Raw genomic sequence first — 23,297 nt, 5'->3', positions numbered from 1 at the left:
TAGGATATCACCAAAGGATACATCAGAAGGTGAACGAGGGGACCCTTCCCCATCATCAAAGTCTGTGTCTTCAGTGAGAGACTCCTCAGTGGAGGCCATATGCTTCCTCTTGCACGAGGACTTCCGATGAACTTCCCCAGAGGGAGACGCTGGGGAAGACAACACCAAGGGGGTATCCTGTGGGAGTATATCCTGAGACCTCTGCACCCGGTGTCCACTAGAAGTGACCTGTGTACACAGTGGTCCAGAGAAGGACGGTGAGATAGTAAGAACAGTATCAGCAGTAGACGCCAAGGCCTTCTCCATGACTTGGAAGGCAGGTCCACTAGAAGAGGGGTGAGTGCCCAAGGGGGAAGTCACCTCTCCCCTAAGTGATCAGGCCTGCCGAATGGGAGTCCCAGGATGGCTGAGAAAAGTCAAATCCTGGGTTGTAGCAAAATTTTTCTGCCACAAAGGCAACTGCGGCTCCTTAGAGAGATCCATAAAGGGAACCGTAGAGGGGGAAGACTGTGCTACGTCAATACATTTCAAGGGAGAAGGATAGGTCTTGATAGGTGGAATTCCTCTGGTCAAAAGCACTTGATCCACAAGTCGCAATACATCATGTTGGGAGAGGCTTCTGGTAGATCTCACAGAAACCACTGAGGAGGAAACAGGTCTATCTAGAGATGAGGGCAGGTTGGTGCCCATCTCAGTAGACTGCACCGAAAACATCGGTGCCATAAAGGACTGCACTATAGGTGTCTGCACCAAGGAAGTCATTGGTGCCGATGTAATGGTCTGCACCAATGAAAAGGTCAGTGCCAAGGTTGGAATCGATAAAATAGTAAACAAGGACTGAGCTGTCGGTTCCAAAACAATGGTGGTCTGCGCCGACTGTGAGGTCGGTGCCGGTAAAGAAGTCTGAACTGAGGGGCCCCTTGGTTCCAATACAGCAAAGGACATTGGGGCCATAGACATAGGTGGTGCCGAGGACTTTTTTGGAGCCGAAGATCTAGGTGCCGAAGATGTCAGATCTGAGAGAGTCAGATTCGAAGCAGAAATCTTTGCTTTCTTTCTTGGTTGATGAGAGTCCCCAGCTGGGGACGAAGGAAGAGATTTAGCCTTAGAAGCATCCTCAGACTTCTTTTTATGGGATCTTGGAGGGGTTGAGGCCTCCTACCCAAAAATAGCCTTTGAAAAGGAGACTTTAATAACCCTTTCAGCAAAAGTTTATTTTTCCTCCCTATCAGTGTCCTGTTGGAAAAATTCTTACAAATCCCACAGGGTGGGTCAACAGTTAAGTGAGGTGCACCTAAACAGAAAACACACAAAGAATGTGCATCTGAAGTAGGTAGTTTATGTCTACAATCATAACATCTTTTAAAACCAGTACTACCTTTTTTATCTGTCATGTTAAAGGAAATGCAAATACCAACAATAATACAAAACACAAAATTACTAAAAGGAAAGAAAGGAAAGGCTATCTACCCACTATGGTAATCAACTGATACCTTACATTAGATAAAAAGGGTGAAAGTGACTAAAAAATTTTTTAGAAAAATGAAAGAAAAGGGAGTTGCTAAATGTGATAAGGTAAGAGAGATCAGAAAATCAACTTTTCTGAGAGAAAAAGTCCTCATTTTGAAATAAAAAGGACAAAAAAGGTTTCACTTAGCTCAAGAGCAACAGCCTGACACGACCTGATGGTGATGCGGCAAATGAAATCTGAGGTAACAGGGAGAGGAGGATTATGGGTAAGAGATTGCTTAGCTCGAGAGTTTATCGCTGGCGCGAGCTTGGTATATGGCCGGCTCAGTTCCGATATCGGAACCGTAACCGATACATAAGGAAGTGGACGAGGATTAACAATATCAAATCATTAGCTGCCACATCCTCACATTCCACTCAGCCCAGAAACATTTCTCTAGTCCACCTAGGAACCACAAGGTACTCCATCTCCACATCAGAAACCAACAATCCGTAAATTGATCCTCCTCTGATGAACTTCCGCAGCAAACCGCACAGTGCCAAAACCCATCCATATCTCCAGCTCACCTCTATTCTGGATTTCCCCAACAAGATGTAATCCTATTTTGAATTTTTCACCGGCAAACTCTGCTTCTGCCTCTGCAACCAATGTGCCAATTCACACTACAGCTTCAAGTTCCAAAGGTAAGAAAAAACAGAAAAACTACACATTGGGACATCACAACACAACAGTTGACACTAGACACACACCCAACCAGACGAATGACGCCACAACTCGACAACACAGGTAAGTGCATGAACAAAACCCAAGTGAACAACTGGGGAGCTGGAGAGGCTTCTGCCATCATGGCACCACCATCTTAGCTTGTCTAAACAATAAATATCAACAACATTGAAGAAATGCCAACTTTGGTCACAAAACTAGCAGGAGGCTATGAGGGATACCAGAAGGCTTGCGTCCTGCAAAAACATTGTTTTTTTTTTTTATGTGGTTAGGTAATGCTGGTATTCAGAGTTTAAATATATTTAGTTGTCGGCATTATGATGTTGAGATATTTTTGTATCAATATTTAGGCTGTCAAAATTAAAGTGTTTGATTATTTTAAGTACACTCATACATAAACATATACATCTATCTGTCTGTCTATCTAAATAAGGATACCATGGGGGTGGACTGCATGTGTCCATGTGAATGTGAGTCTTTAGGGTTAGGTTAGGGGATATGTTTAGTGTGTGTGTGTGTGTGTGTGTGTGTGTGTGTGTGTGTGTGTGTGTGTGTGTGTGTGTGTGTGTGTCTGTGTGTGTGTGTGTGTGTGTGTGTGTGTGTGTGTGTGTGTGTGTGTGTGTGTGTGTGTGTGTGTGTGTGAGTGCGCATGTAGTGAGTGTCCTAAATGTCTTTTGTAGTAGCAATGTTATAGGGAGGGGTAGAGATGAGGCTAGCATGCATTATTAAATATGAGCGTGTGGGTGAACCTCCCTTTCCCAGCTTAACAATACATGCTAACCCAAACTCTAACACTGCTTCTTATTCTGGCAAGGGGGTGAAGTCCCCCGCTCACCTTAGAAATGCATGTTGACCATAATTTTGTTCCTGCCCCTGACCGTAACATGCATTTTAAGTTAGAAAAGCCTTTCCCATAGCGCTACCACTATACAGACAAATTTGAGCTGAATGTGGTCTAGTTATCGTAGTGCATTGGAAAAGGAAATTTGTTTTATTTTTGAAGTACTGAATGTCAATGTGAATTGTTTTTAATATACTGAATGTTTGAAATGTTATGGAAAATGTTTCAGTGTTGAACAAATAAGATGCTGACCATTCATCAAATAAACATGTATATAAATATATGTATGAGACACTGAAAAAAGAAAAGCCTATTACAGTTGGAGTTCAATGATGGTTTCCTGTCCCTCACATGCAGACAATTCTTTGCTACTAATATCCAGTTTCATTTTGTGTATTTTGACAAGTCTGACAGAAATGGTTTTCTATCAAATAGTTATGATGTAGGTTCTCATGTTCTTATAGAAGGCACAATAGAATGAGATAAAAGGTATTTAGAACATGCTGAAATGATATGGCTAGTCTGTAAACTTATTGTAAAAGTACTACACATATTACAGTTATGTGAATAATTAAAATAACACAGGAATACACACTGGTCCTTGAGAATTTATTATAATCAAGAGGCCTTCTTAAACTGTGAGGTTGGCCTTTCTTGGGTAACCCAGTAGACCAGCAAATGGAAGATGAAGGAAGAACAACACAGAGTATATATAATCTTTTGAGTTTTAATCAACTTTCTTTAGCAGAAAGAAAAAACACTGTTTAAGGCATCAGATGTTTATGAGTACAAACAGTTGTGATTGAACATATTGAGCCAAAGTTTGATTACGGCTGAGAAGAATAACAGCGTAAAAGAAAGGAAATGATGCTGATTGTTGATCTTATTTGCAGAAAGGATAAAATCATGACAGCAAAGACAGGTATGGTGAACAAAATCAGAACAAGTGAATAAGACAAGCTGAAAATCTTCATATACTGACTTCTGAATCTATTAAACATTTGTCCTTTGGGGACAAGGGCCACCCTCTTCTCATGCATAAGATAAGGTTGTATGCTCCCTTTTAAATTACAAATATTCAATATATGCTGAGACAACACAATTCTGAATACTGAAGTCAGTTCCAACAATATGACACATAAAATTAATACACATCCTTATAAATTTAGCAGTTTTCAAAATATGGCACACAGAATGCGAACTTTAAATGACCCCAGCCTAGGAAAGCAAAGTCATGCACATGCATTTATTTATTTATTTATTTATTCATTCATTCATTCATTCATTCATTCATTCATTAGACATTTGCAAACCAGGTAAGTTTGCTGACCTGAAGACTATGTATTTTCAGACATGGCAAGGGCAATAAGCAACTATGATACTTACAGACAGACAATTAATAGAACTGGAAATCAGTGCTATGAAAGGTAACGATATGTAATCTGTTTCCCTATAATGAAAACCAACAAGTTAACTCTCACTTTAGTGATCACAATATTCAACCATTTCACTGGACTGCTGTAAAGACAGGGACAAAAAGAATGAATGAAGAAGGCTTTTTGCAATGGCTGTGTTACTCTACAACTATGCTATTGTGTATGTGCCCAGCATCAACTAGAGCTAAACATACTAACTGTGGGATTCATCAACTCAAGGAAAAAAGAAACCACACATATTCTGTTTTGTTATGCATAGTGTAACCTCAGAAGCAGCATATTTAGATATCAGCTGTATAAGGACACAATGTCAGCTCTGGATGATACAGGGTATGCATCCCCTGATAAAGACTTGTGCAATTATACAATTGATTGTATGGGAGAACTGAGTATGGAGTGTACGATGGCGATGCTTAAAACTGAAAGATATAGCTATCTGAAGTATCATCATCATTTATTTCTACTAAAACAAAAAAAAAAGGAAGAGCATAGCTAAGATAAATGTGAGAAGGACACAATTAAGTCAGTGAAAATATAAGACAAATGGAAGCTATATAATAATAAGATGTGATGGGTGTTTATTCTGTAACTTGGAGTGGAAGATTTTTTTTCTTTTTGACAATTCCAATGTGATATTTTACCTGTTTTTTTTTTTTTTTAAGTTGTCTTAACTTGTTGCAAGTTAGCAGGAGTTCTATTAGGTAGCCAAAATGTCCATGTTGTATCTCTTGCTGTCATTGGTTGTTTGATATTCTTGGATAGCCATTGGTTGGATTTGACTCTTAGTTCTGATTGGGGCATGTTTGTTGTGTATGTTTAGAAACATTTTCTTAAATTCTGTGATAGTGTCATCTAGTGGTAGGTGTTTGAGCATAAGCCAGTTAATCTGCTGCTGAGTATTGGTTAAAAGACTAGTTTGGAAATCGGTTAGATTTCTGACTTAACTAAGGTAGTATTTTGCTATATTTTACGTCCGATGTCTGACTGGGGTGATTTGTTGTTGGCAGCTTAGGGTACTTAGCAGTCTGCCAGGGTAACTACATTTTTATTTTGGCTTTCTTGGAAGTATCCAATCTAAGATAGATTCTTTAGGTTTATTTAGGTTATACACTCTGGTGGATTAATGAGTTGTGTGAAATTATACAGCTGAATGTTATTAGTCATATTTTCAAAGTTGACTGTAGGCCAATCCATGTTAACGTCAACCTAGTACTGTGGTTTCAAGGGTGATGTTGGTAGATAGTCAGCTGAGGATAACTTCTAGCTTGAAGATATTATTGCCAAGGGGATATATATACCAGTTATGATTACCCATTTGTATGTATGAGTTTAAGAGAAGCATTTTGCATTATCAGATTCGGGAGTGCTGGTATAATACAAGGACGGATCTAGATTATTTTTATATATTATAGCTTCTTCTCCATTTTTTCATGTATTTGGTCTGTCGATACTGATTCCTGTGGGTAAGAATTCTTTATCTTTAATTTCATTTTTTCAGCCACGTTTCTATGGCTATAAGTTTGTTGGCATAGTGACTGGTGATCCAGGCATGTACTTCAGAGATTTTGATGCAACTGCTTTTGGACTAAATGTGGACTAATAAGAAGCTTTGACTAAAAATTCAAAAGAACTAGGGCCGCAGTTCTGTCATTGCTTATTTCAAACGTCTAATCCAGGATATCTATATACTTCCATAATTAGCATACAGAACCTTTCCCTGGATTAGTTGAACTCTGGAATTTAAAAACTACTACTATAGTGCCAGTTTCAAAGGGATTGGCTGCTTTACCTTTTTAAAGCCACTGCCAGTGCTGATAAATCCTTGTTATGCACCTTTATGCCAAGCTTTTTTGTCAATGAAGTAGAATCTCACCAAAGTATAGTAAATTCCACCATGAAACATAAGGAGTACTTGAATTTTTTGGGTTTATCAGATAACTAATCTTCTACTAGCCTTTTTGATATCTACTCTCTCCATTTTTTTTAAAATAGACTTGGCCAATTTAGAACTATTTTCCTATATCTTAATAATTTTCTGTGAATTACATAATTTCTTGCTGACGCATTCTATCATAAAAGTTTTAATACCCTTAGTCTAGTAATCTTCGTAAATTTTAATCCGCATTCACAAGGATCTGTGATATGATTGCCACCCCCATTCCCCAGCAATCACTGTAGAAAACTTCAATGGTTATTTGTATATAAAAATCACATCTGTTAACCAGTTCTATAGGGGAAGGAACTTCATCCAGATGAAACGCTTCAAGAAACAACAGTTATGAAGATGGCCACAACCTAATTAAATGTCCATACTCAACACTCAAAATGACTGAAGTGACTAGATGAGCAGTTATACATTGTTAGACATTCATACATACCCATAGCACGTGCTGACAATTAAAACATGAGTGATGAATTCTGATTGTTTCCTTTCAAAATCTGTGCAAAGAAAAGCTGAACATGTGCTTAGCTTGGCTATAAATATTTTCATTCTGTGTTAATAAGACATAGATATGAGAAGTGTATAAGGGAATCTTCTAATACCAGACAGTTTATCAAGCAGCAAAAGAAAATGAAAGGTCCAGTAGGGCTTGATTAAAGCAAGATTAAAGAAGGTACCATAATAATTAAGTATGTCATACTTTAATATTATAAAGACAATTTTCATAAGAGTTATTTAAATTAATATGTTATCAGATTTATCATGTCACATTAGAGAATGTAACACACTCTTAACCTTGAAGCACTGTGTTATTTTTAACTGCATGAAGGCAGTATAAACATACTATAAAGGCATAGTATAAACATATGTATTACAAACAGGGAAAATAACAAGCAATATATACAAGCCGTGATAGAAATGACTAATACTGTGTTTACTGCATGTGACATAGTAGAAGGCTAAGGACTTTAAATATGTATTAAAGAGCACATGCTACTGTACTGTCTGTATCAAAATGGCTTATAAATTGGTAATGTATAGTCCATGTCTGACTACAGGGTATTGGTTGCTGCAAAATGTAGATAGTAAAATCATATATACATGTTAAAAAAAAAAAGCTTGGATTTGACCATTTTAGGGCAATCTCAGTCAAGCTGTCGAGCCTTCAGTGATTCATATGTTCCTAATGTTTATATGAACACACACACACACACACACACACACACACACACACACACACACACACACACACACACACACACACACACACAAACACACACACACACATAAACAATGCATACACAAATGCACATTTAGGTGAGCAAGCGTGCACACACACAATGCATACACACTCACAAATATAGGTTCGCAAGGTGCACACATATTCTTTGCATACATTAACAAAAATATAGGCACGCAAGTGGGCACACATACAATGCATACACACAGAAAGATAGGTGCACAATCATACACACATATACACGTCCACTCCCACACACATGCACACACACACACACACACACACACACACACACACACACACACACACACACACACACACACACACACACACACACATAAAGATACATATACACATGCATTTCTGTGTATATCTGTGTATAAACTTAGTGTGGTGGTGCTGCGGTAGTGTTGTCGCCTCACAGTAAGATGTTGTCCTGTTCGATTCTCAGCTAAAGCGTCTTCTGTGTGGAGACATGCGTGAATGGGCGTACCTTCATTGAAGGTTGTGTGTCAGGTCTGGCAAGTCGGTATGTAAAAATCTACTGCCAATCATTAGTGGACCGGAGTTCCGCTGTGGCGACCCCTAACTGGGAAAAGCCGAAAGATACAACATACAACAACATAATAAGGCCTTGAATATTTGGAGTTATTCTTCGAGGATTTTAATCTGATATTATGAATTACAATAAAAAAGAGTTTCTGCTGCAATGGTGGAACAAGTGAAAGAAGTAAATCAAAATAATTCTTCCTAGCATACTGTTTTATCAAAATCACAGTGTTGCTTAGTTTAAAGCATTTCTTTTACAGTGTTGCAATAAAAAAATGCACGCACAAATAAATAAGTACAGTAAATTAAGTAAGTAAGTAATTAACAACATTTTAGGTCCAAGTTTAAGACTGTCTCACTGCAACAAGCAGGTAGACTGCTGCTACACATTTTTATTAATCCAACAGCATGTCTGCAATAGTGGGGACCAGGAAAAGAAAATACATTCCAAGGCAAAAAGAAAAATATTTGTCAAAGAAAATGCAGCATTAATACTGTATCAACAGAATTACCAGTAAGTAGTGATCATGGATAACAATGTTCATTCCAATATGTTAAAACAGGTGTTTTGAAAAATGAGGCTTTTAGAAGTATAGGGAAGTTTCACTAAACAAGGCCTCTGTTGCCTGCTGCTTTTCAGTGTTATCCTACTCAGCCTCTTTGTAAGCACCCGATAATCTGGTGTTCTCTCACACCAGGAACTATCACCCTATGTTCTTTGCATGTAGGCTTTAGTTTCCAATAAGTTATAAGGCAGTGAGAGAAATCGAGAGTTACTAAAAGACAAACAACACTTGGTGTAGAAGTGACTGGACAAATAAAGGCATACACATTATTGGCACACGTAATTACAAGAATGAATGTACATTTTTAATAACCTTTGTCACCTGGCTATTGTAACATGAGTTATAATAGATTGTTTAAGTTTCTGCTACTTTATTTCAGTTAGCCAACCAGCCTAAGCACCTTTCTGGAATATAATACCACTGCAAATTATACACATCTGCACACAAAATTCTCTTTTATTCATATGCTTTTTTTTTTCAGTACTCAAATCGGTACTGAATGAAATGCATTTTTCTAAATTACTCTTCAGACAGGGTTTGATTTTCCTTATAGTGACTGTATACATTTCTGCATATAATCCTTTAAGATTACTTTGTTTTATTTAGCAGGGCATGCCCTATCATACCCTCTAGACAATGACTATTTTAAAATTATTACTTACAAGTATCACCTTTGCTGTAGCTGTGTCCATGTCGGAAATACTGAGGGTTTTCTATAACTGGTATCCGAGTCATGCCAATAACAACTGTATCTGGACCAACATCCATAGATGAAGGAGCAGTAATTCCATGGTTAATATGATGAAGGGGACTAGCAGAATCCTCTTCTCCACTAATCACAGCCACTGGTCCTGAAACATTAAGAAAGGGGAGGAAACTTAGAAACACAATTTTACATTAAAAAATTCCAGTTTAACTCTGATATTGTTTTCATTATAAAACTTAAACCAACCTTTAGATTCATTTCTTTTACTTCTCATATTCCTCAGATAAAACATTTCAAAGCTTCTGAAAGTGTTTGGTATTTACAAATATGATGACTGTACAATTATGAAGACACTGAGTTGTTCAAATAAAATATCTTATTAATGTCATCCCTGTTGCATCAGTGACCTTCCCTGTTTATAATGCATAAGATGCACGCAACTCATTTTCTCATATTTTATGTAATCACAGACACTTTACTCATTAAGCAGAAGCAGATTCATCATTATATAATACAGGATAATTTAACAAGCTACACATCTCCAGTATTCATCAGCAGACTTAGGCCTTGTCAAGGAAGAATCTAATACAATCATCTCATCAAAAGTAAAACAGTAAAGCTGACGAATGCATTAAAGAAAGAAGATATAACCTGAAAATTGTTTTGATAACAGCAGCATTGATAATAATGGTTGAAAGGCTGAACCCATGGGGTATTCTTCCACTATTATAATCTATATATGTGTATTACACAAAGCAGTAGCACCTAATACTTAAACTACGGAAACAAATACCCTCCATGTGTAGCACCATATAGTGCTTTTTTTAAAGTATCTCCTTAAAGCCATTTTAATATCTCTGTTGTTATAGATAACTTCCTTTTCAAAAGGTAGCCTTTGGCCATTTCACAGACAGATCTATTTAAGAGGGAAACAGATGCCAATATATATATATATATATATATATATATATATATATATATATATATATATATATATATATATTTATACATATACATATATATATATATATATATATTTATACATATACATATATATATATATATATATTTATACATATACATATATATATATATATATATATATATATTTATACATATACTTAGACCGACAGACAGAGAGACAGCTTTACGAATTGTACAGCTGCATGTCTCCAAATTCTTAAATATATTCATTGAGAATACAGTTTTAATTTTTGTTGTAGATATGTATAATTATAATATGGGATATGGTATATGTTATGACTAATATGGTATATGGTATATGTTATTAGTTATTAAGTTCTCAGTTGTCTACATGGTTGATTCTGACTGATCAAGATGGTTCCGGATGAATAGTTTTAACAGAAAAATCCTCATTAAGGTGAGGAGTATGCATCTCACATACCCACTTACATATTTTGGATCAACTGATGTGACTGAATATGTCTGACAGATCATAATTTAGGGCACAAGGAAAACCAGAAAAATCATTCTTATATCTGAGTCATGCATACCTTTTGCAATTATAATAAGCTAGGTCATTCAAGGGATAAAATTTCAACATAATGATTGTTAGCGGTTAAAACTCCCAGAAAGTAAAGCCCATTGTCACCTCACTGGCCAAAGCAGAGCTTTAAGAGTGATAAGAAAATGTATGCTTCATGCAAATATTCATGACAAGATGAGATACATTTTGTGGGTAAGTGATATAGGAGCACGCATGTACCTTCCTGCAATGCATGTTCCTAACAGCAATGCATTTGAGGTAGATGAGCACTGAGTAAGGTAAACCCACTTGGCATAGCCAAAGTATGATGTATACCTACCTGTTTGCTCTAAAACTTGTGCACAGACTATAGTTCAGATATCCGTAAGACTTTTTCCCTCTGAAGGTCACATCAAATGAAGGGCTGCAAACAAGAATATACGATAACAGAGTGAAATGAAACACTGTGCATTACAAATGATTGATATTGGAAGTGAGTAGAAAAAAAAAATCCTATGAACTATAGTAGTTATATCTAAAAGCGGATTCACTTCGGAATCTCGAAATTCTGAAACATCGAATGTCATATGATTGAGACCATATGATCGATGTTTTGGAATATCAAAATTCTGAAACAACCCCCCCCAAAAAAACCCCCAACTATTTAAAGAATTATGCAGGGGGGCAAGCCCACTGCACCCCCCACACCCCCACTACTTAAATATACCAACTCCAAGATTGCACTACAGCGAGGAAAAGGAAAATCTCCCATTCCGCGCTGTATGCAGATCTCCATTCAGAATTTTGAAATACTGAAACTTTGATCATATGGTCTCGACCATATGAAATTTGAGGTTTCAGTATTTTGACATTCTGAAGGGAACCCCTAAAAGCAAGCAATGGAGCACTTCTATGGGTCATCCAAAATTCCAAGGGATATTAGTAGTTACAAAAAGTGTTTTATTCTTATACTGTTTGACTTGAAATTGCCTTGCAGAACATCTTTCCAGCCAGAGTTTGTTTGTTTGCTACAGCATTGCACCTCTGGGATTCCTACTGCCATACTTTTACATTAGGGAGGACTGGGATTATTTGTCTTGTGGCAGGAGGTGTTTGCCTTGTCTATCTGAGTTGGGAAACACACTAAAGTGCTCAAAGTGTTGTCATTTTAATGCACAAAGGTCTCAATAGTTTGCTTTCTGTTATTTCTCTGTCTGCGCACCCTGCAGCAGTACAAATTTGACACATTTGTGTGGTTCTGCCGTCATTTCCACAGAGCTCAGCAAAGCTTGACATCCTGGCCTGATGTATATCCAATGCCATGCAGGAAAAGCTAAGTATTTTTACTTGATAAATTGCACTTATTTAATATTATTTAATAGATCAGTGCTGTTTTCTAGCTTTATCTGTGCATTTAAATTAATATTTTACAAAAAAGTGCTTTTCCTAGTTGCAACTGTGTGCCTTGAACAGGCCTCTGTAAGGGATACATAGGTTGTTGTTTAAGTTGTTTGCAGTAACATTGTACTTGTTCATAGGTTAGTACTAAGCTAACTGCCCTTGCGAGCCATTTTAAGCCTAACCAATTATCCCTTGTGAGACTCAAACTCTGCACCTTGGGTTTGTAAGGCAAACACCTAAACCATTAGGCCACCCTCCCATAACTATTTAAAGAATTATGCAGGGGGCAAGCCCACTGCACCCCCACTACTTAAATATACCAACTCCGTGGGATTCTTTTTGCTGTGTTTTTACATTAGAAGGACTGGGATTGTTCATCTTGCTGCTGGAGGTGTTTGATTGGTCTGTCTTTGTTGGAAAACACACAAAAGGCTGAAATTATAGTCATTTTATTGGCCAGAGGGGTTAGTGGTTAGTTTTCTGTTTATTCTTTGTTTGTACACCATTTGACATCAGTTAGCAGTGCCTTGTACAAATGCGTAGATAGCAAAGGATACCTATAAAACTACCCTAAGAACTGTAACTTGTAAATTGCAGAGTGCAGAACAACACCTTAATGCATAGACATGCTTAGAGTAACTAGTTTGCACATTGACCAGCCTTGCTATTAAAACTCAGGACTGTCTAGCGTTGTCTAATGCTACACCCCCCAGAGATCTAACTTAAAAAAACTCTGTCAGCACTCACTCCCAAACAAAGCACCTCACCCAAGTACAAGTGCTGACAACAATATCTCAGTAGCCTCCATGGCAGATATGGACATCTTAACACAATGTAAAAATTACCTTATGTTCACAGACAGTCACTTAATCCATAAGAAATAGACCCAGTATGTGAGAGATGTACATAAATAATTTAATTGTATGCAAAAATCTTGCATAAAAAACAAGGTTAAGAACACACACACTACATCCATCACAAACAGTGACCACCACACATACAGACTGACTTATACTGAAGTTATCAAAAGCAAACTTCTCAAACCTCAAAGACCTCCTAAACTTCCAAACTGCAAAGCCTATCCTCAGCAAACTCAAATGCATTCACCAAAATCAACACAACACAACGTACTGCACATAACATCTACTCCAAGTGGAAGCCCAAAGGCAAGCCCATAAGGCAAACATACACACTGACTAGGACTCTAGTCATAGGAGAATCTGTCATATGACACACAGATGTCTTACTCAGCAGACTGAAGAAGGAGAAGATAACGGTTAGTTTCTTATCTGGAGCCAGGATCCACCAAATCACACACACGGACACACACACACACACACACACACACACACACACACACACACACACACACACACACACACACACACACACACACACACACACACACACACACGCACACACACACACGCACTCAGTTCACTACACAAAAATGTCCATGTGGGTGCAAGTTATGTAAGATGTACCTCTATGGACTATATGAAGAGAAACATTAATCTCTCAGACTATGTATCTCAAGCTGGTATATACCTTGCATTGAGCAGCATTCTACCTTCACCAAGGATGCTGAAACGATACAAACAAAAGATGACTGACTTCAGAAATTGGCTTAGTTTCTGTTGTTATTTTGGGCATTTACAATATTTGTCAGCATGGGAAGCCATGGTTAACAAATCATGCTGCTTTGCCAAGGATGGTCTGCACCAGTCCCCTCAAGGCTTCCAAATATTGGCTAAAACCTTATCCTCCTACATAAAGTCACCCCTAGGCAATTTCAAATCGCTAAACCTACAGACTTAGTAAATAAAACCCAAAGGGATATTAAGGTGTTACTGCTCAATAAAAAGAGCTTAAGCAAGCAATTCCATACTTTTTAATGTTTCATTACCTCCAACAATACATACATCTGTGGTATTACTAAGACATGGCTTAAAGCTGCAGAAAGTATTCCAGCAGTGCAAAGTTTCAGTGCCTTCCATACATTTAGAGCTTCAGCTACACAGACAGGGATTAAAGATGGAGTAGTCTTCACATATAACACATATACCTCCAGGCTGGTCAAACAGAATGATGGCCTGGAGTTTATCCACGTGAAAGTCACCATAGACAAAGTCCCACCCCATAACCTAGCAAGCTACAGATCACTCACTATGTCCAAGGAAATCCATAGCTCATACTTAGACCGACTGGTGACACTCACCTTTCAATGGGTCTATATTAGAACATCGAAGTTTCAGAACTTTGAACATTCTAATATCGACACCTAGTAACCGAAAACCGATAAGACCGAAAATTTAGAACATCAAATTTTTTCCTAGGGAAAAAATTTGCTGTTCCAAAACACATACACACAACACAAACACACCGAACAAACAGCAATCCACACACATACACCTAAAATCTTACATCTAAACCTACACTAAATTGTACATACACCACTATCTACCCACTTACCTTAACCCTAACCCTAACCCTAAGGTCCGTCACTATCGCACACACACCTCACCCGTGCCCTAACCCTAACTTACCTATCCCACCCTAACCCTCACGTCCACACATTCGCACACTTATCTGACCCGTGCCCTAACCCTAACTCACCTATCCCACCCTAACCCTCACGTCCACACAATCACACACTTACCTGAACCCGACTGTAACTTTCCACTGGAGAGCTGAAAATAGCGAAGTGACAGGAACGGACAACCAAATACTTTCCCTAGGAAAGAATTCAGTTATCTAAAACTTCGCTATTTTAAGCTTTTGCTTATTAGGTGTCGATATTAGAAAATTCGAAGTTCTGAAACTTCGAAGTTGTAATATAGACCCCTTCCAATACCCTATGCAGAGGGGACTGTAACTACGCCTCTATAGACTGGGAAACCTACACTGCCTCAAACTTTCAGGCACAAAGATTCCTTGACTTTATGAACAAAAACACCCTTGACTAGACAGTGTGCATACCCCTTTTGTTACTGGTAATGTACCAAATATCAAAAGGAAATGAAAATAGATTTCACAGAAAGACGAAGTCACACGAGGAAAATCTCAATGTAAAAAAAGTTCACTTAAAATCAATCTGTAAAGATACTACTTAAGTTATACTTTTTTTATCTGTGTCACTCTTTGCATTCATTTAAAGGAAATGAAAACCATTAAAAAGAAAAGGTGACATATGGGTTGAGGTATCCTTTCAGCTTTACTGCTGGGTTCCAGCATCATTCTTCGCTAGACAAAAGCAATTGCCCTAAAATGAATCTAATTAGTTTTTCATATACTAAAAGGAACCCTTTCAAGTTATGTTTGTGTGTTACAACATCACTGGTTAGTTGCTGAAAAATTAAGAACTGCAACCCTGATTTGTGACACTGTTAAAGACTTTGTATGACTGCTATGTTCACAAACAGCCTAATACAGTTTCTTGGAAATATAATAGAGATGTTGTTGATCTCAAAACTAAAATGATAGTAAAACAGCATGAAGCAATTACTAGGTAAATTTGAAGTCCAGTTTCACTTTAATCATTCTATAAATTATTTTTCTATGGTTAATTCACTTAGTAAACATTTGTCTATGTAAACATACCCCAAATACAAATAACACCACCAATAAAAGCAATGCAACCGACCTTTAACGATATACAGAAAATCATAACCACAAGCAGCAAAACATAAAATTTGAAACACTGAAACATAAAACTAGTTAAAGAAATATGCAAGTTATGTCAGGCAGCATTTTTGACTGCTTGTCTTAAAAGATTTATCAACTGCTAGAAACATTTGTCATACTGCTCACTGTATTTCATTCAAAATCAGCATTGCCACTGCTCACTCTGAATTAAGCCAACAACCCAAGACAAAAGATAAAGATGGGATCCTTTCTAAGAAGTGGATACCTCTAAAAATGCCATTGAAAATGATACCTCATCTAACAACTACCTAGTAACTAAACACAAGAAAAGGGTGGGAGTTTGTGTGTGTGTGTGTGTGTGTGTGTGTGTGTGTGTGTGTGTGTGTGTGTGGACACAGACATGCAAAGAGATTCAAAAATGACGTGCAGTGCTTTGTACTATGAATGATTAGCTGAAAAGAGTGCACACAATATTAACAGCATTTTATTTGTCACGGTCCAATTAAAAACCCCTCAAACACCCACATAGACTTTTGATGACCTTTATTGTAATGAATAATAAAATAGTAAACATGTAAACTTTATTGAGGCATTCAAATTCAACTCATTGCAACAGAATAACACAAATAAACATAAGGACAGCGTGCCCGCTCACCCTTGGATAAGCAGCGTACCCCGCTTGCTCACTTATCATTGTAATAACAAGGCAGCATCCCTGTTCACCTTAGCATATCACCAATCCAATCCATCCACTCAAAGTCTTCCACCATCAAAATTTCACCACCTCAAATTCCAACTATCCTTCTGAGGGGGAACAGAAGAGGGGCAAGCCTGCCCCCTCCACTAAAGCATCACCCAAGCAGGACGGACAGGGAGGGCAACAAGATCACACCAAATGTGCCTCCCAACAATAACTCCCTCTTCAAAAGCTCTTAAGACCCACCCATTAAACCTACCTCACTTCCTCCCTACTTTGTGTAGTTGCATGGGCCCCCAGATAGTTAGAGCAAGCATGGGAAAATCTGCAGTCTACCCATGAATACCTCCCTGCGTTAAAGGCCCAACATACCCCTGCACTCCCTTCTACTGGCTGAGCCCCCTGTTACCCAATCCAAAAGAGTCCATCATGGTAGAAAGCCAACAATCTGGGTGTCTGACTTCCAAATGCATGGATTTGTCAACCGCCTTTTGTTTACAAAACTTCTGATCGTACCAAAACCAAGTGTTACCAGGCTGTAATCTCTGTGCCTCTCATATAGTTAAAAATAGGCCAAAAGCAGAAGGGACAGTGAAATATCCCTCTACAAACACACTGTCATGTAGTATATAAATCCCATAACCCAGTTATCCCATGTCCTCGGCCGAAACCTACCCACCTGCTTGTGACCTATAGCTGCCAATGCTGCAAGCAGGTCCTTCTCATTAGCCGACTCTCCTTCCATCAAACGCTGCATCCCATCCACATCGAGCAACTCAAAAATATCAATAAACTCCCCTTTCCAAATCTTCTCCTTCACAACCAGCAATATATTTGGGGTCAATAAAATTGGTGCTCCCTCCTGCTTTAATGTCTGCGTCACCAACCAATCCCCCAGCTGTGACCCAAACTCTGACCCTACCTTGGCTACCACTGGCCCAAAATCCTCCTCTAACAATGAAAGGGTATTATCAAGACCCAAATAACAATCAGTTAGAGCCTCCAAACCTCTACCCAACAAAGTGCTTTGTAAACCCCACTCAGCCCTAAACCTTTCCCCGAAACTGCACCTCCAGCCTCTACCCCCACCAAGCCTGACTAGTTACTACCTGTCAAAGCTGAAGGGGCTGCCACTGGCAGCTCCACCTCCGTTGTCCTCTCTTCGGTTGCCATCTGGTGAACTCTCTTAGTTCTCGATGTCTGAGTTGTATTCCCTATCTGCCACTTCCTTCGAGTATTCGGACCCTGCATATTGGCTGTCAGAACATCATTAGGGATCTCTCTAAACAGGTCTTCCATTTGTGCCACAATACTGGCCCACTTTTGTCTCAGCACTTCTGTCATGATCACCACTTGTCATAAAGAAAAGAAAGAAAACTGTCAGTGCAGGTAACACACACACACACACACACACACACACACACACACACACACACACACACACACACACACACACACACACACGCACACACGCACACACACACATACACAAAAAAGATCACCACTCGTCATACAGAAAAGAAAGAAAACTGTCAGTGCAGGTAACACACACACACACGTGCACACACACACAAGCACGCACGCACACACACACAGATACACAAAGAAAAATGAACTACATTCCAAGCCAACTCTGCCTAACTAATCATATCTGTCATGTGACAAAACCCCATAAACCCTATATACTGTCCTCAGACAAGCTACCTGTAGACCTTACCTTAGAGCAACAGTTCAACAAAACATATGTCCCTTTTTTATTTATTTTTTTATATACATAGCTTAAAGCAGCTTTCTCCTAAACCTAGAAATAATCACCCTGCCAAGCCTCGAACCCAAGGCCATGACAATCCTGGTTAGAGCCATAAGCCACTAACGCATCACCTCCTAACTGCCTATTCACCTCTCACTAAATCACTACCCTAACTAGCATGCCTCCTGACCAACTTATTACAGATGACCCCTACAATCCCACAATAACTCACCCAACCACTCCCTTGTCCTTATAGTAAATGATTTTATTATATACATATTATTATTATTTTTTTTTCTGTCTTTTATTTTTTGATGGGGCCCACCCAACAACTGCAGTTATTAGGGGGCAGGAAAAGGACCAGGTAAAACATCAGGGACATCCCTGAAAGTCAGGGGAAGTTAAAGTATGATAGCACATGGTAGCCACCCTCCCACACTGACAGCAGCAGAGAGGCCCAGCAGTACGCATTACTCCTTCACCATGCTCCCAGTCAGTCAAACCTCTGACATATTCATCCCACCCCCCCCTTTTTTTTTACTTTTAAACTGCATCTCCACGGCGAAAACTGCGCATGTGCAAGGCCTGGCTCCATGAGGAAGATGCATTCCTGCAGTTCCACTATCCTGGCTACCACTAGTAGAATGTAATGTAAAACCCTGTTCTGTATTACTCCGCTACCCAGGCATCTATTATTACTCTCTTTTTTTTTTCTTTATACACTGCTTTTTTTTTTTAATGAACCCCCATTGCTGCACATGTGCAGCAAGCAGGTAATGAGCTGAAAGACCGCGCTGAACCACCACAATCAATTAAACAAGAACACCACTACCCCAGCAATGGATTATCAACCTTAAAACTACCGCCAACATAAACCCTACCTACGGAAAAGAACTATCAACTGAAAAACCACACCACCATGACCATCAATGAAAACTCAGGGGAGAAACGACCACTGCAACCCCTCACCGCCAACCTTCAACCTCCGACCAACAGTAAGTGCTTCAACCTCTATACCACCGACACAAATAATATATAAATGGCATAAACTTGACCACTTGCCCTACTCACCCTCCCATCTCACTTACCTAAATGCCAGGAATACTTCGACCCTTTTCTCTCTGCTCTCATTCCCTCCCCTTTTTTTTCTGAACAAACTCCAGTGCCCCATACCCTGCTCCTCACCCCCCTTTACATACTATCCCCAAGGTTTCCCCCATGATAGAGACAGACAGAAAGAAAAAAAAAAAACAGGAAATCTTTTCCCATCCAGATACCCAACCCCCCCCTTACCCAATGAGACTGTACTCACCTGCTGTCTTGCAACCACCCAAGGCCTACCTTACTCACACCTTAGGTCATCTGGAACGTGAACCTGCTACAGCAACAAGATCACACCAAATGTGCCTCCCAACACTAACTCCCTCCTCAAAATCCCATAGTACCCACCCATTAAACCTACCTCACTTCCTCCCTCATCTTCTTAATTACTTAACCCTTTTCTAACCACTCCCTACCCACAAACTTAACCCATCCTCCTTACCTACCTATTTCCCAGATTTTTCCCATACCCCTCCCACACTCAAGCTGTCCCGTGACAACTTTGTCTGTTCCCAAACCTCATTTACTCTGGGGCATTTAATGAGAAAGCCTTTAAATCTGTATGTGATCCATTAATTAATAATAATATTTACAGTGAAGATGTTCAATGCATTTAGAAAATGTCATACTTTAGTTTTTGTTTTGTATAGATTTATTAGAAGATATTTGTGGTTATTTTTTTAGGTGAAACAGAAAATTCAGTTGTTTTATTAGGGTACAGGTCAGTGGTTTGTTGATGAAACAGTGAAGTAAAATGTTTCAGTTTCCATTCAGTTTCCTGACTGTGATATTATTAGACGTATTACCACTTACAGAATGAACAATTTTCATATTAAACATAGCATTATTAAATTTTGGTCAATGCTTTTTAGCAACCCAGTTTTGAGCAAATGTTTGCCTGATTGCTGTAAATTTAATTACAAAAGATACTTTGATGTTGGGTAGTATCTAACTGGTAATAACTGTGGTAAAAAAATGAACAGACCTGTGGTGCAATAAACTGGATATAGTCCATGTGGACATTGTTCTTTATGGAAATACATTTTGAAGTGTCAATTTTTCCCTCACACAGTTAAAATAAGATATTGCATATCAGAAAATGTGTAACATGTTAAAGTAAATCTATTGTTTATCTTGTGCAATGTGCATGCAGTGTTTTTCTATGTCTGGTAAGCCGACAAAATGTTTAAATAATATGTGAGCGCCCATTTAAGTAACACCAATTGTTTGGTAGACAGGAATGCATTCTATAAGGATAAGAAGGTTCACCTTACATCTAAGTTTGTTCTCAAGGAATAGATCAAATAAAAAATGATGGTGCAAGTTGGGATGCTGTAAAATCTTTTTTTTAGATTCTAAAGACAGGTTTTGGATAATTACGCTGGTCCACTTCATCCAGTTAGTTTGAAGGAACACCTATAATTCATATAAAGAAGAAAAAATATATGGCCATGTTATCATGAATGAGCCTTAACTTGCCTAATCTTGGAAGCTAAGCAGCATTAGGCTTGGTTAGCATTTGAAAAGAAGTCTGCCTGATAACATTTCTTTTATTGGTCATACTTCTTTGGTGCATTTTAAAATTGGTTTGGATGCTATTGTTTTTCCTTATCCTAGTAGTTAGGGTATCATATAAAAGGAAATCATGGTTTCATTTGGTTTAGATACTGATGCCTATGAATACCTTTATTGTGTACAGAGAACTATATAGTCCTATTATGCTGAACGAGCCTGATCTCACTTGATATGATAGCTAAGCAGCTTTGGGCTTGGTTAGTATTGGGATGGTAGACTGTTGGGTAATAATATTTTCATGTCATACTGCTAGTGTGCTTTCAAAAAATGGTTTACATGCTGTCAAAGTCTATGTATCATATGATATCTGGTGTCATACCCTGTGGTGTAGATCTCGGCTCTAGATGATTGTCACTGGTGAAGTGACACCTTGACCCCATATGCAAAAAGGGGAAAGAAGGGTTGTGAATGGATGGATGGATATAAAAGGAAGTGATTGTTTCACTTGTTTAGATACTGACAAAGCTTGCATAAGTGAAACTGGTTTATCTCATCTCATTCTTTTCAACTGCACAAAGGAATACAAGTATGTATTTTATCACACCAGAGTGCCGGTTCATTATTTAAGTACACATGTGCGTAATTTAGTTTTTCTAAATGGGAAGACCCATTTTCTGTGGAGCACTGGGGATAAAAGTTCCATCTTTAAACAGAAATATAAATTATTTGTTTAACAGGTAACACAGTAAAGCAGTACAAATGGACAGATAAAAATATTAAGAAAATATGTAATACATTAACCCTTGATAATATCCAGCAAAAATAAATAAATACATTTTTTTATTAATTATCTTATGTATCTTATTATTAGCTTATCTCCCCGGGCCTCCATTGAAAATAGACATGCATCCAGTTGGACTATCCCGGTCAACAAATGTAAAATAAATAAAATAAATAAATAAATAAATAAAGGAATATGAACAGTCTGGATCCTATATTAACATAAGAATACATCTGATGTTTACTACATCTTTTCAGAGTATTCAGAAAATATTTAGTTTGCTCGCTAAAAAGCATCATTACTTATTTAAGAATATGTCAAACTCTAGGCAGTGCACACTATGCATAAAAGTTTGATCACTCATGCCATGAAAAAAAATTGTCATACTTAAACTATAATGCTAGTTTTGAATATGTAAGGTGTTGATCAAATGAACAGATAATTTCTAGTGAGTGACAGATGAGTTATTGAAAAGCTTGACATCATGAATATGAAGCTCCTGAAAAGCTGAGATCATATATAAGAAAGATCCCAAGAATAGCTGTTGGTTTTTAGTTAAAATAAGTTATACTGGATATGGCTTAGGGTGTACAACAGGGTCAGTAGATTTAAAGAGTTTCCTTTAAGGGAGGCGATAACTGCAGATTAACTATAGCTAATTGGGGAACTTATTCTATTGTTTCCTCAAAGAAGTGAGACACTAAAAGTCATAAAGTGCATATTTTTTTAGTTAATGTAGCAAACTGCTTGCTACAAATGTTGCAGCTAGTTGCTACAGTTTAGGCCACAAATGGAGTTCTACAGTGCTCTGGTTTTAATCTGTTTTTACATTTCCATTGCAGCAAACAGATGTTGCAAGAAGTTGTTATAATTTAGACTACACATGGAGTACTACAGTGAGCATGTTTGACTGAAAATACAATTGCAGCTTCTAAAAGTCAGTATGCATTAAAGATCAAGCAGGATGGTCAGAGTGCTTCCCCTAGCACTTTGCACTCAGGACAGTTGCCCCCTTTGCCCCACTCTAGCTATACTACTGAGTCAAGGTAACCAGTGTAAACTGAGCATTCATTCTCTTGCAGTGGCTCTGTGGATTCTACCAAGTTTTTGGTTATTTCTAGTCACAACATCGACCACTTTAGTGTTAAATCCCAACTCCTTTATAGGGATGCACCCAGACTTGTCAAACAGATGACACTTTTGGAAGGTAACAGTAGGACCATTTTTCTCAGAAGAGATTAAGTTTGTCCACTGTTCAGGAGGATACCAGCAATAAGTTGATCGATTGATGTGGTTAACAAATATATTGGTTTATTGACAAGGAAATGCATTCCTATAACATTTAGCCTTAACTTTAAGCTATGAAAAATAGTTTTGAAAAATGTGTGCTTCATCAGATAATGTTAACTGGATTTGGGAGTCATCACCATTTCTGACTGGTTTTGAT

At 38.1% G+C, this 23,297-nt stretch overlaps 1 protein-coding gene across 3 annotated transcripts in view; it reads right to left on the bottom strand.

Annotated features, from left to right (window-relative positions):
* NTRK3 (neurotrophic receptor tyrosine kinase 3) overlaps positions 1–23,297 on the bottom strand; it is a 3,522,805-nt gene that overhangs the window by 1,115,948 nt on the left and 2,383,560 nt on the right. For 2 of the 3 annotated variants that reach the window (XM_044078358.1, XM_044078360.1), the window contains exon 13: positions 9,431–9,619. In XM_044078358.1, the coding sequence (XP_043934293.1) occupies positions 9,431–9,619 (189 nt within the window). The remainder of the gene's footprint in view (positions 1–9,430; positions 9,620–23,297) is intronic. The other variant, XM_044078359.1, reaches the window with a different exon arrangement.

Source organism: Protopterus annectens, chromosome 7.part0, assembly GCF_019279795.1.
Source record: "Protopterus annectens isolate FY-2018-M chromosome 7.part0, PAN1.0, whole genome shotgun sequence".
Taxonomy (NCBI): domain Eukaryota; kingdom Metazoa; phylum Chordata; order Ceratodontiformes; family Protopteridae; genus Protopterus; species Protopterus annectens.
Note: the sequence above shows the minus strand (reverse complement) of the source record. Positions and strands in the feature narration are given on the sequence as shown.